At 41.6% G+C, this 14408-nt stretch overlaps 1 protein-coding gene across 2 annotated transcripts in view; it reads left to right on the top strand.

Moving 5' to 3' along the window:
• The window catches only part of PIK3CA (phosphatidylinositol-4,5-bisphosphate 3-kinase catalytic subunit alpha), a 37711-nt gene that overhangs the window by 4581 nt on the left and 18722 nt on the right, over nt 1–14408 (top strand). For both annotated transcript variants that reach the window (XM_075268604.1, XM_075268603.1), the window contains exons 3-9: nt 3878–4300; nt 7400–7609; nt 9113–9363; nt 11391–11636; nt 11728–11813; nt 13204–13309; nt 13645–13797. In XM_075268604.1, coding sequence (XP_075124705.1) covers nt 3949–4300; nt 7400–7609; nt 9113–9363; nt 11391–11636; nt 11728–11813; nt 13204–13309; nt 13645–13797 — 1404 coding nt within the window. In that variant the 5' untranslated portion in view covers nt 3878–3948. The remainder of the gene's footprint in view (nt 1–3877; nt 4301–7399; nt 7610–9112; nt 9364–11390; nt 11637–11727; nt 11814–13203; nt 13310–13644; nt 13798–14408) is intronic.

Raw genomic sequence — 14408 nt, 5'->3', positions numbered from 1 at the left:
AGTGTATGCTGAAGATAACCTGAAGGACCAATTTATGTTATGCAGAGCTTTTCTTGAGCAGTGTTCCCATGCTTCAGCTATCACATTGAGGGAGTAGATTTGTCACCAGTGAATTTGTCAGAAACTAAGTAATCTCTTAGAAGAGTTAAAAAAAAAAAAAAAAAGTATTTAGCCATTGGCAGTTATGGGCTTGAGTTTGTATAATATAGGAGGTGAATAACTTGTCTAACAATGGTAACTTGGCTATGGTTGTCTAGGGTAGATGATAGCATCTGATATGGTATTGGGCTATGCCAGTGGCATAACAAGAAAATGTATTTGATCAGATGAAAGCTTTCATGATATTGCTAGGGTGACCTAAAAATCGGACCAGGGAATGCAGTATGGTATCTGCAAACAGGATATACTTGTTTACAGGAATTAATTTCAGCCTTTTTCTTCCTGAAATTCATGCAAGCTTATTTTTAATTACATGTATTGCCTAAAGTCGAATAGTTGTTCAGACTTCCAATCCTCTTCACCTTGGTGTGGAAAAAAACTGATAAAATATCGTGTGACCCTGCTTGTTGCTGCTTCATATATAATTGGTCTGACTCTCAAGATTTGTTCAATTAAAAGCGCCCATTTTGTGAAATAAAATTGCTTCAGCTCTATCAATAGTCAAAAACTCTACAGCTTGCAGACCATACTAGACATGTTCTTATATCTGATCTTCCTGGAACCCTGAACTCTGTATACTTAAGTAAAATATTAGGGGTGGGCAGTTTTGATAGATGGAATTGGCCATTATTTATGGGATGCATCTTTACTGTAAACCATAGTTTAGCCATATATATGCCAAAAAGATGCAACTTATAGGCTGTGAATATGCTTGCTGTTTTCAGAATATGCATGGAATAGACTTCAAACAGAAAGAACATGGCCTTTTAAAGGGTTCCTGAGTTTTCATGAAAAGTTTAAATCTGTTTAGGGTAATGCTGGGCTGCTCTATGACTGTATGAGCCTTCATACATTATGTCATTTCACCATTTTCTGCTGCTAATAATCACATTATGTCTGAAACACCTTTTCCATTAGTCTCTTGGCCTGTGGATATGTACGGTAAGGAGCATCTTGTCCCCCTCCCCTTTCCATCACTACTGTTTTTACATGCAATACTGCCAGGAGTGGCTATACAATAGCAAACTTATAGATTAGTGCTTGCATGTCAAATACAGTAATTGATCAGCGGGAGTACTGTGATTCTGTTCCGCTCTGATCTAATAGTGATAGTCGAGGTTTGTGCTTAAAGGGATTCTACCACTAAACCAACATTTTTTTCTAATTACCATGTCGGAATAGCCTTTAGAAAGGCTATTTGTCTCTTACCTTTAGACGTGGTCTCCGTGGAGCCATTCCTTAGAAATACCGGTTTTAACCGGTATGCAAATGAGTTCTCTCGCGGCAATGGGGGCATCCCCACTGCTGCCAGAGACCTCTCTCCAGCGACGCCTCCATCTTCAACTGCAACCGCGTCTTCTTCTGGCTGGGGTCACACTCCGCTCAGTACGCAGTACATGCATGTAGTTCCTGTAGTTCTACAGAGCATACTGTGTATGTACACAAAAGCGGAGCGTGACCCCAGCCGGAAGAAGATGCGGTTGCTGTTGAAGATGGAGGTGTCGCTGGAGAGAGGTCTGTGGCAGCAGTGGGGACTCCCCCATCGCCATTTGAGTGCTGGGGCCCGCCCCCATTGCTGCGAGAGAACTCATTTGCATACCAGTTAAAACCGGTATTTCTAAGGGACAGCGCCGCGGAGACCACGTCTAAAGGTAAGCGACGAATAGCCTTTATAAAGGCTATTCCGACGTCTAACGCACAAAAAAAAGCGATTTAGTGGTAGAATCCCTTTGATAGAACTTTCATTCAGAGGCAGTCTCAACACTTCACTATTATGTTCTGTAACACATTGACTTATTACCTCGCTCTCTGTCACTCCTTTCTGTATACAATCGGTCTGATCACTTTTGGAATTCTTCAGTCCATCTTAGTAATTCTATTTCATTTTCTGCATTATTTGTAGAAAATTTCAGTCAAGGTATTTTTATTTTCTTTTTTTTTTTTGAATAGTTTGATTTCACTCTGACCGTCTTCCATTTGCCAGTCAGCTGATGACCTTGGTCCTGCTCCCTGCAACATGGCACACAGTTAATTTGGCCAGGGATGGTGTAGCCTGTATACTGCAGGGATATATATTATTACATTGCAGGCCCGAGTATGGCAAAATATGGGTCAGAATGGCTTTTCTCCTGGCTTACAGAAAGTGGTTCCGGATGGGCATCTCTCCTGTGACAGCCATATTCCTGAAGAGACCATGTGAACAGAAATGGTGTCTTCATTTTAAAGCTGTGTTCTCTCTCGTGTTATGGCTTCTGGTAATTTCAGAGTCATGACAACTATAATGGATAAGAATACTCTTTAGATTGCTTCATTTTGATGAGAAGAAGGGCATGGTAGACTGTGGTAATCTTGCTGGCCAGAAACTGGAACCACTAACAGAACAGAGCCTTACCATTTTATAACTGGTTTCTACAACAGACAGTAACGTGTTTTTTTTTTTTTGTTTTGTTTTTTTATAGCTTGCAATTACCGTACACGCTGGTGTTTGATCTGAGAGCTTTACTCAGAACATTGTGTGCTGTTTGAGGCTTTAGGATTGATTTTTGTGTATATATACCGTATTTTTCGGACTATAAGACGCAAATTTCGGAGGAAAATGAGGGTGCGTCTTATAGTCTGAATGTGGGTTTGCAGCATGGCCGCGCTACTGCCACCGCTGGTTTTCTTCAGCGGCAGTAGCGCGGCAATCCGCAGGCCCCGGCAGCTAAGACAGTCCCCGGCATCTGCTGTAATAGACCGGCGGATGCCGGGGAGTGTCTTAGCTGCCGGGGCCTGCGGATTGCCGCGCTACTGCCACCGCTGGTTTTCTTCAGCGGCAGGAGTGTGACAATACTGCAGGCCCCGGCAGCTAAGACACTCCCCGGCATCCGCCGGTCTATTACAGCAGATGCCGGGGACTGTCTTAGCTGCCGGGGCCTGCGGATTGCTGCGCTACTGCCGCTGAAGAAAACCAGCGGTGGCAGTAGCAAGGCCATGCTGCAAACCCACTGCTCCTCCGCAGGTCCCGACAGTTAGTTAGCCCCCCCCCCCCCCCCCCCCGGCCTCATACCTTTAGTGATGCAGGCCGGCTCCTGCACGACGAGGCCGCAGGAGCCGGCCTGTTCCGATGACAGCCGGGAGCCTAATGAAGGCTCCCAGGCCTGTCATAGATATATATTACTATCGCGGCTGGTCTATGACACTCCGCGATAGTAATGTATAGAATCTCCCATAGACGGCAATACACTTATATTGCCGTCTATGGGACTTGCAATCAAATGATTGCAGGTTCAAGCCCCCTAGGCGGGGGATATTAAAATAGTAAAAAAAAAAAAAAACCACTTAAAAAAAATATAATAAAAAATAAAATAAATGTTCACCTCCTTTCCCTAGAATACATATAAAAGTATAACATTACTGTGAAACATATACATTAGGTATCCCTGTGTCTGAAAATGCCCGGTCTACACCTGGCCCCACAAAAAAAACGCTCTATACATCCTCGTACAGCTGCAGGGTCACCTGTCAATGTGGCCTTGCAGCTGTTCCAAAACTACAACTCCCATATATTAAATATTTTACCATTTTTTGCCTGAAAATTTTTTTTCCCTATTTTTCTCCTCTAAAACCTGGGTGCGTCTTATAGTCCGAAAAATACGGTATTTTTTTTCCTCTGCTTTGTGAGCTGCTTCTATAGGTGCATTTATCTTCAATCTATATTTATTCTTTTTCTTTTCAGGATCCATATGCAGGAGATATACTGTGCAGCCAGTCTTCTCATAGAGAGATAACCAGTTTAGCTTGGCAATCATGCCACCAAGACCTTCTTCCGGGGAACTATGGGGCATCCACCTAATGCCCCCCAGGATACTGGTGGATTGCCTATTACCGAATGGCATGATGGTGACGTTAGAATGCCTTCGTGAGGCGACTCTTGTGAACATTAAGCATGAATTATTTAAAGAAGCTCGGAAATACCCGCTTCACCACTTGCTCCAAGATGAGTCCTCTTACATATTTGTTAGCGTCACGCAAGAGGCAGAAAGAGAAGAATTCTTCGACGAGACCCGACGCCTGTGTGACCTTAGACTGTTCCAACCTTTCCTCAAAGTCATAGAGCCTGTAGGCAACAGAGAGGAGAAAATCCTAAATCGAGAAATTGGTGAGGTTTTTTTTGTTTTTTGTTTTTTTTTTTGTCATACATTTACAACTGTTAGAAATGTACATGCACACTCCTGCACTTATTGGGTTTACTGTCAGATTTATGATTCATCAGACTGACCTTGCAAGCTATGACATTGATCTCGGTTGGTGTAAGAGAGAACCAAGTCTCATCTTTCCATGATCGTCCTAAAATAAGACTTTTTTTTTTTTTTTATTTCCTACAATTTGGTTGAAATGTTTTCAGATGATCTTTACACATGACAAGCCACTCATTAACGCAAACCTCTCACATGGCAACGAAACTGAATGAATCTGAAGTCCCCATAGACATAAATTGAACGAGAATGCACTTGGATGTTACTTGGTGTCATCCTAGTGCATTCTGTAGCACACTCTGTTGTATGCATGGGACCTTATATCTCTCTTCTCTGTGCTGTCAAACCCATGATTCTTCAGCACAGCATCACATGGGCAGCTTCATGGCCATTACTGCTAATTGGGGGGGGGGGCATTTTAATTGTTGGGTTTTTTTACGCACACTCCCACATAATGGAAGAATCTGAAAATATACAGTCAGGGAGGCTGCACTGTGCTCTCCTCAATTATGACCCAAATGGGGGACCCTGAATTTTCAGATAAAAAAGTAATGGTTTTCAGGGTGCCATACCTCTATTTATACCCCTTTTTCCACTCCTACTGCACCTGATCCAGCATGGCATAATTTTGTGAACATCCTCTGACTTGTATGGCTACATGGCAGAACATTATGCTGCAGTTTACATTCTACGGTTGCAGAAACGTGATTGGAAAAAAAAAAAAAAAAAATCTGCAATGTGTGTATGGGGGGGGGGGTGTTAATTCTTATTCTTGGTACTGTAATGGACATCATCCATGTGCAATTCCACACAGAAAATTATGGACATACTAAGGCCTCATACACACGAACATACTTTGGATCTCCAATTGCGGGTCAAAAAGTACAGACATATTCATTCCAGTTGGCCCAGACAAACAGCCCTAGTTTTTGCAGCTGTGGGTCCAGACCAAATTACATTGGTCAGTGAGAACAAGTGCATGACATACTGATGATACAAATCTGTTTGTCATCTGTGCTGTTTTTACTGCAGTATAGACGTAGCTCTTCACTGTCAGAAGGGCGTCTATAGCGCAGTACTGTGAGAGGAGCGTTGCTTACTGTCCAGCGATGACGCAGAATGGTGAGGAACACCCCCCCCCCCCCCCCAGTACTCGCCTATGGACGAGCACTATCAGGAGGGGAGGAGGCGCTCCCCGCTCACAGTACAGAGCTATAGATGCTACTGTGAGGAAGGGCGTTCCTAACTGACTGGCAGAAATGCCCTTCTGACGGTGAAGAGCTACGGTACTGGCACCAATAGCTCTTCACCGGGGGCACAGAACAGGAAAGCCGAATTCGGCACACTTTCGGCTTTCTAGCAGTATATAAAACCGCATGTGCTCCAGGAGGTGAAAGGTCCTCTTTAAGACATTGTATGTGTCTTTTCTTTATGTATACATTTAGAGACACCAGATTTCAGGTGTAAATGGTTGTGGTGGCACAGATGGACCCAACCCTTACACACCAGGAAAGTGGCAAAGGTGGCACAAAAAAATAAAATCTGCGTAAAAATGCCTGCTAAATCTACCCCAATGTGAAAGCAGCTGTAAACTGCTCTTAAAACTCCTGTGATGTATTGGAGCAACTTCCTGTTTTTCTAATATTGTGTCCGAGAGCTCTGTCCAGACCACTGTGGGAAGCCGTTCATGGCAAGTACATTCAGTCATGTAAAAACAAACATTTGTTTACTGAGTGACTGGAGAGGGAGGCTCTTACTAGTCTTGTATTTTCTGATTTTAGGACTTAGCCAGTAAAAGCATGCTACAGCTCTTTTGTCTGCTTTTATTTTTATTTGTCCTATATTGTATAATTTTATAACCCATTTAAGGGCTCATTCACATCTGCACCCCGGTCTCTGTATTGCAGGTTTCCGTTTACTGCCCAAAACTGGAAAGGAGACGGAAACCTGCAGTTTGGAAACTGTCTGGCTGTGAGCGCCGGTGAGCGTTTTGTGCGCTCTGCAGCTAAACCATTTTTTTTAACCAGACACAAAGTCGGATATGCAGGACTTTGTCCGGTTATAAAAAAACAAAACAAAAAAAAACAACTTTCGCCGCAGAGAGCACAAAACGCTCACCAGTGCTCACGGCCGGACACTGTCTGTCGGGTTTCCATCTTCTGTCTGCAGAAGACGGAAACCCGACAGACGAAGATCAGGCGCAGATGTGAATAAGCCGTAAGTTTGTGGCTTTTTTTGTTGTTTTTTTGGGGTTTTTAAATTAATGTGTGCCATTTATAAAAGTTATGCCACAAACAATATTTATCCTTTATCTGTGGGACTTGGGAGTGCCGGCAATAGCTGAAGTACAGCATTCGGTTATATCTGGTGCTCCCGTTGCATTAATAGGGAGCAGGGGCATGTCTGTGTCCACCAAGGATTTGGTTGCTTTTCTCATGACTGCATTCACAACTGGGTTAAAATACATCTCCGAATCTGTGGGGATCTTGGCAGACAGAACCCCACCAGATCAGCAATTGATTCTCCCTCCTATCGTAAGAGGATAAATATTGTTTGTTGCATAACCCCTTTGCTATTGCAAAATATCAAAATTGAAACCTCATTGTTATAGAGGGAAAAAAACACAGTGATAAAAGCAATCTAAAAAATGCTTGTTTTTTTTTTTGTTGTTTTTGTTTTGTTTTTTTGGATCACCAGGTAGTCCCTTTGCTAACCTGAGTCTTGTAAAAAACTGTCCAAAACATTACAGCAGATGTAAGGTCACCTGGTCTCCTCATCGACCCTATGAAAGTATGGCAGGAGCAATAAATGCAGTATTGTGGGTAGCCTGTACAGGAGCACACATTACTGGAATTGTACGGCAGTGGTTTTTGCAACCGGAGTCTGTGATCATTTGGCAGAGGGGGATCTTTATGCTTTCAATTCTGTGTGTTCAGTACAAACTGGTGTAAAATTGTATTGTGTCAATTACTGTAACATATATTTTCCCTGCTTTTTTTAAGGTTTTGCAATAGGAATGCCTGTATGTGAGTTTGATATGGTAAAGGATCCTGAAGTTCAGGATTTCCGGAAGAATATTCTCAATGTTTGTAAAGATGCTGTTGAACTTCGTGATGCCAATGGTCCCATTAGTAGAGCACTTTATGTTTACCCTCCCAATGTGGAATCTTCTTCAGAGCTTCCCAAGCACATAGAAAGCAAACTAGACAAAGGTAAGTGATAGCAGATGGCTACCAGGGATGGGTTTTAGAACTCTGTTTTCAGGAGACTTCAAGTCTTAGGTTTGACAGAACTAAATTTTTTGATTCTTACAATTCTGGAGAATGTATTATATTTTATATCTATTATTGAGAATATGACTAAATAAGAATGGGTACAGATCCGTAATTTTAATTTATATTTATTACTGATCGTGTCCTGGCATTTTTCTAGAGATATAGTAGTCTCTTCCGCAACTTTGGGGGTATTGGGAAATTCTCAATTGATAAAATTCATTGACTGGTTATAAATCTTTATTGGCCTCTGATCCACCTTTCAGCTCATAACGCCAGAAACCAAACCTGATTATATATATATATATATATATATATATATATATATATATATATATATATTATTTATTTATTTATTAGTCATTTTTGTTTATCTTCTGTCTCTTGTCTTTGGTGACTAGTAGACAAATATTTAGTGTCATATTAAAATTGATGAATAAATTGGCAGCCATGGGTGGTAGTGGCTGCCGACAGTCAGCTGGACATGAACTTTCCGGTCAGGGAGGACAGTGTCAGAGCAACTTTACTAGCCAGATCATACAATATCTGCAGGATGTCTTGTGATCTGTTTTCACTCACTGGAGAGATGGCCGGAGATTGGTTGCACGGGTCGTATTGAGCAGCTGCAAGAAAACTGTATGATCTCACTAGTGGAGCCACTCTGACACGGTTATCTCTCATTGGGCAGTGGCAGAAGAGGAAAGTTCATTTTAATACAAGCCTATTGGGTACCAAAATTAATGTTGCCAAGAACAAGGAAAGTAAACCTGGAGAAACAAAGTAAAAGAACCTGCCCATCATGGGAATGTAAGGTGTATATAACCATTTAGAATATTATGGGCTGAGGATATCCTAGTAAATTTCATTCACTTTTTTTTTTTTTTTTTTTTTATATGTATCGAGACCAATGGTAGGCTAGCTACACTCCAACTTTAAACTTGAACTAGTCACATCCTATTCGTGTGTGTGACTTATCTGTCATGCAGCATACCAGTAGTTTTTCCATTTCAACATTTTTTGAGAGTTTGGAAAAGAATTGCGTGTTTATGAGCCATGTGACCATAACCATATTGTAGCCCGTGTCTAATGTGAAAAATGAGCCACAAAAAGAGATAATTTATTAAATCTTTAAATATTAGATTGTTGTTTTTCATTCTCCTGCTGTAAGTTGGCAATAGGCAATTTACACCTCTGAAGTTATAATGCTTATGTTTGCAGTAAGTTGGTTACACTCAAAATATTTCCTGTTGAATAAATGTGTTCAGTAAGACAAACTTTTATATATATATATATATATATATATATATATATATATATATATATATATATATATATATATATATATACACACATACATACATACATACACACACACATATATGTATAATTTTTCTTTATTTTACTTCTTTTGAGCATCATTAACAGACTGCTTTATTCCTACAGGGCAAATCATTGTGGTTATTTGGGTCATTGTATCCCCTAACAATGAAAAGCAGAAATACTCTTTAAAGATCAACCATGACTGTGTACCGGAACATGTCATAGCAGAAGCCATTAGGAAGAAGACCCGGAGTATGCTACTGTCCACCGAACAGCTAAAGCTTTGTGTTCTGGAGTACCAGGGGAAATATATATTAAAAGTTTGTGGATGTGATGAATACTTGCTGGAAAAGTATCCGCTCAGTCAGTATAAGGTGAGAAGACCTCTATTAATGGACTTGATCCTAAAGTTTATTAGTTCATTTTCACTTATTCCAAACATACATGAGCTGTAGGTTTTTAAAAGTATTCTATCATTACAATTCCCTTTTTTGATGAAGTACACATAGGAGTAGCCTTAAGAAAGGCCATTCTTCTCTTACCTTTATCATTCTGATCTGCACCTCTGTTCTTGAGAAACTTCTTCTTCCATATGTAAATGAGTTTTCAGACAGCACTAGGGGCGACCCCTGTGCTATTTGAGAACTCTCTAGCGACGCCTCCACCTTCTTCCCCAGACCACCTCTTCTTCTTCGTCACCTTCGTCTCTTCATCCAAAAGCACCTACTGCGCATGTCCGTTGGCCGTTTTCCTGTGGCCTCTCCCATTTGGCTACAGAAAAATGGCCGACGGACATGTGCAGCCGACTCTTTTGAAGACACGAAGGTAGTACAGGAGAAGGGGTTTTGTGGGGAAGAAGATGGAGGCGTCGCTGGAGAGTTCTCACCAAACTCCTTTACTTTTTTGAGACTCTTCCTGTCGCCGTCCTTCGGTCAGAACTTCGAAAATTAGAAATTGAAAAATTGTGGTTGGCCCCTACCCACCCTAATGCCTTTCTATGGTCTCGCTCTTCCCCCCCCCCCCCCCCCCCAAGTTTTGGCTGTCCCCCTCTTAGGTCCCATCCAATTTACTAGATTACATTTGGGCTACATGTAGTAGGTTGTTCCCACTTGCTCGCCTTGCTCCTCCATGGTGTCTTTCCTGTATAACCCACTCCTCCCGGAGTGACTGGACTCTCGCATGGTTCGCTCTTGGGGTGGTCTCAGTTTGTTCCATGTAGCGGACCTCATCGACCCCTTTTCCTTGGAACTCAGACTCTTTGATTATTTCATCTCTTCCCTGGGCATGCTTGGTTCAGAGTGGTTCCACTATCAACAGATTGCACATTTTCTATGTACTATGTTTGGGGCCTGCGGGTCTCCGTCCCCACCGGTTTTGAGATGCTGTGTCGTGCAGGCACCTCTACTAAAGGTCTGATTTCAGACATTTACCAGCTGTTATCCTCTCCAGCGGGACGGTCTCCCCTGATCCACAGATATATGACTCGTTGGTCCTCTGATCTAGGATGGCAGATTTCTCTACCTCAGTGGCAGATCATCGGGTCGCGCACCAATAAATCTTCCACCTGTATTTCCTACCGTGAGACCCAATTTAAAATTCTGCTTCACTGGTATCATACTCCGGCCCTCCTCCATACCTTAAATCCCAGCATTTCCCCTGTCTGCTGGAGGTGTTTGTCTGCCCCGGGGACTCTTTTACACATTTTCTGGGATTGCTCCCTGATTCGCCCATTTTGGTAGGAAGTCCAGACTATGATGATTCTCCCATATAATTCCTTTGGACCCTATGGTGTACCTCCTCAATCTTCTCCTCGCTCCCTGAGCAAAACGTCCCTCTGTTTTATTTTTGTATATCTGTACTACAGTTAAATCCCTTTTAGCCCGCCATTGGAAGTCTACCCAGCTACCTCTGATTCCCTTCCTTTTAGCCTGCATTAAAGATGTTAGATGCTTGGAATACCTCACAGCTTCTCTAAGCAATACAGTTGAGAAGTTTTGAGCGGTTTGGGCACCATGGGACTTGTACTGTGCTACCCGTGGTCTCTGATTCCCTTCTTTCCTCCTTCCCTCCTTGTGTCTCTGTCTTTGTCTCTTGACTATTTTTCCTTTTTGCATCGGTTCTTATTGCAACTTTGTTTTTGTTGCTCTAATATGTGATTTACCCGCTGTTTCTGACTCTGGCAGTAATCTTTACCCTGATTTGTTTGTTTACTGTTTATTTGAAAATTTCAATAAAAATTACAATTTAAAAAAATAAAAATAAAGAAAAGCTGCTCTAGAATTGTTATATTTTGTGCAATTCATGTGCGTTTCTCACAACATACGTGGCAGGTTCTGTAGTTAGTATATAAGTTCATTTTATGTATACATAAGTGGTTTATTAAAACTTCATTATATTTCAGTATATTAGAAGCTGCATTATGCTTGGCCGGATGCCCAATTTAATGTTGATGGCCAAGGACAGCCTATACAACCAGATTCCGGTTGACACTTTCACTATGCCCTCTTATTCAAGAAGAATTTCAACAGCAACCCCTTACATGAATGGAGAAGCGTCTGCTAAATCTCTGTGGGCGATCAACAGTACTCTAAGAATCAAAATTCTCTGTGCCACTTATGTCAATGTAAACATTCGGGATATTGATAAGGTACTTTTTAGTTTTAAGTAGTATGTTTTTATTTATTTAATTATATATTTTTTTCTTAACTTTTTGTAACCTAGGTTTGCTTTTGCTTTAGATCTATGTTCGAACTGGTATTTATCATGGAGTTGAACCATTGTGTGACAATGTCAACACTCAGCGGGTTCCCTGCTCAAATCCAAGGTGATTGATTTTATTCTATGGTCAACTTTTCTGGTTATTTGTTGCCTACTATGCAGTATTATCGTTTCACTTAGTGAAAAATGGCTGTAAGAGAGCCTTCACACGATGTAACACTGCGCTCATTCTGATCGTAAAAACACGTTCAGAATGAGCGCGTAAAAAGCAGCTCCCATTGACTTGAAAGGGAGCCGGCATACATGCACTCCCCATTGAAATCAATGGGAGGCTTTTTTTCCCTATGGTTTCAATGTAATACATTGAAAGTATAGGGGAAAAAAGCCTCCCATTGATTTCAATGGGGAGTGCATGTATGCCGGCTCCCTTTCAAGTCAATGGGAGCTGCTTTTTACGCGCTCATTCTGAACGTGTTTTTACGATCAGAATGAGCGCAGCGTTACATCGTGTGAAGGCTCCCTTATTGTGTAATTTTCCCTATGATCAAATACTATAGAAGAAAATGTGAAAACTACACATTAGGCTCTTTAGTTGACACCATGTCACAATGTAAAATGTGCCCATTGTTGACTATAAGGTTTCATTTTATTGGAGCTTATGGAAAATATAGATTGGCATGGCTTTGAATACTCTTCTTGCAAACCTAAGTAAATAGCGAGTCTGTCAGTATCAGTGGCATAAGAAGTGTCTTGTGGGCCCGGTTGCAAACTTTTGTCCGGGCCCAGTGGTGTCCACCCCCCTCCATCACACACACAGTATTATATGTCCAGCAGTGTCAACTCCTACCCCACCCCCTCTGCTTAGACCCCAGAGTATAATTATTGGAGGCAAAGGGAAGGTGAATAAAAATATCAAACACTAATACTAACTTTTCCTCACCTTTCCTGGGCATTCTGGCTCCGGCTGACTTCGACCATCTTCCCGACGTCTCTGCTGAGGCCTGTGATTGGTCCTCAGCAATCATGTTGGGGTGCACTGACGTCATTACACCACTATGCCCTATGTGACTGCTGGGGCCTAATCACAAGCGTCAGTCACATGACGGAAGACGTTGGAGAGGACTCGGAGCCCAGGAGAGGTGAGAATAACTATTTTAATTCACCTCCTATGAGCTAGTATCTATTAAAAAGGCGCCCAGCTACATAACTGGGCCCTTTTTAATTTACAATATGTATAGAGGGCAGGGAACTAGGCTTTCCCCAACCACTGTCATAGTGGTACCTGGCCCCAGCCGTGTCCAGCTGGCCACAGACCCTGTACTATGCCAGTCACGGTCTCGCTCCCTGCTCCACGATAGTTACGCCCCTGATCAGTACTGTAATCATACACAACTATACAGTAAATATTTTATATCTAGGTCTCTTAAGCTAAACCTTTCCTACTTCTCTCATTGTTTCTAATGCTTTCAATGTGCGAATATGTCATCTCTTTCCAGGTGGAATGAATGGCTTTTGTACGATATGTTCATCCCAGATTTACCCCGGGCAGCTCGTCTTTGTCTTTCTATCTGCTCAGTAAAAGGAAGAAAAGGAGCTAAAGAAGTGAGTGCTATAATGTTGTGTCATTTCTCCATATATTTCACTTGTGGGTGTAGTTTGTGATTTCTTACCTGCAATTACTTTTGGTCATTTGCTGCACTCTATATTTGATATTTTGTTAACAGCAATGTGTATATCTATCCTCTATCCCTCAGTAGTATGTATGGAAATCTGCAGGTCCCCTTCATCTACTCATGCAGATTTCCCTTTCCTCTAGGTCATGAGCCAATGTTTTATGTCACAAATATCAAGTTTACTTATTTGTATCTTATTTTTCTACATTGAATTGCCTGAATATAATGTGACATTTGTAATGTATATGCTCTGTTGTTTGGCAGGAGCACTGCCCATTGGCATGGGGCAATATAAACCTCTTTGACTACACAGATACATTAGTCTCTGGGAAAATGGCATTGAACTTGTGGCCTGTACCTCATGGATTAGAAGATTTGCTTAACCCTATCGGCGTCACAGGGTCCAACCCAAACAAGGTATTAAACTATCCCATCTTTATTATAATGATGATTTGGCTTATTGTATCATACTTTCTGAATGTTACTTTAATACTTGTACATAAAATCAAGATCTTTTCCAATAACCAACATGTATTACCTATACACCTACAATATCTGTGGTCTGAGCACTGGGGCCCACATTGATCACATGAGTAGGCGTTCCTGAGTCTCCTGTGGGAATTGTGTATGAGACCATCACTTCATTTGGTTTTTATGTTCAACAGAGCTTTGTATTGCCTGTCTCCATAGATGTGATTGGAGCGATGTTCATCTATTCCTTTTGTATAGAGGACAACTGTTTTTGTGTTCTATGGCAGCCCCATAAATCTCACATTTATCGCTTGTTCTGTGGATTTGGCTTTACAGGAGGGGTTCTCTATGAACAAAACTTGAGACCTAACTAAACTTTTGAACATCCGATTTTCTTGCCTAATTTGTCATTAATAAATTTTGTAATCTGTTTCATTAACATACTTTGGCTCCTTTCTGTATGCTTTCTTCTTTCTCTATGTTGCCAGTAGTACATGTTGTAGAACTGCTAATGACTAAGTGTAAAGGTGGGGGGCTTCTGTATAGGGGAAGTATCA

Source organism: Leptodactylus fuscus, chromosome 3 (genome assembly GCF_031893055.1).
Source record: "Leptodactylus fuscus isolate aLepFus1 chromosome 3, aLepFus1.hap2, whole genome shotgun sequence".
Classification (NCBI taxonomy): domain Eukaryota; kingdom Metazoa; phylum Chordata; class Amphibia; order Anura; family Leptodactylidae; genus Leptodactylus; species Leptodactylus fuscus.
This window is presented reverse-complemented; position numbering and strand designations above follow the sequence as displayed.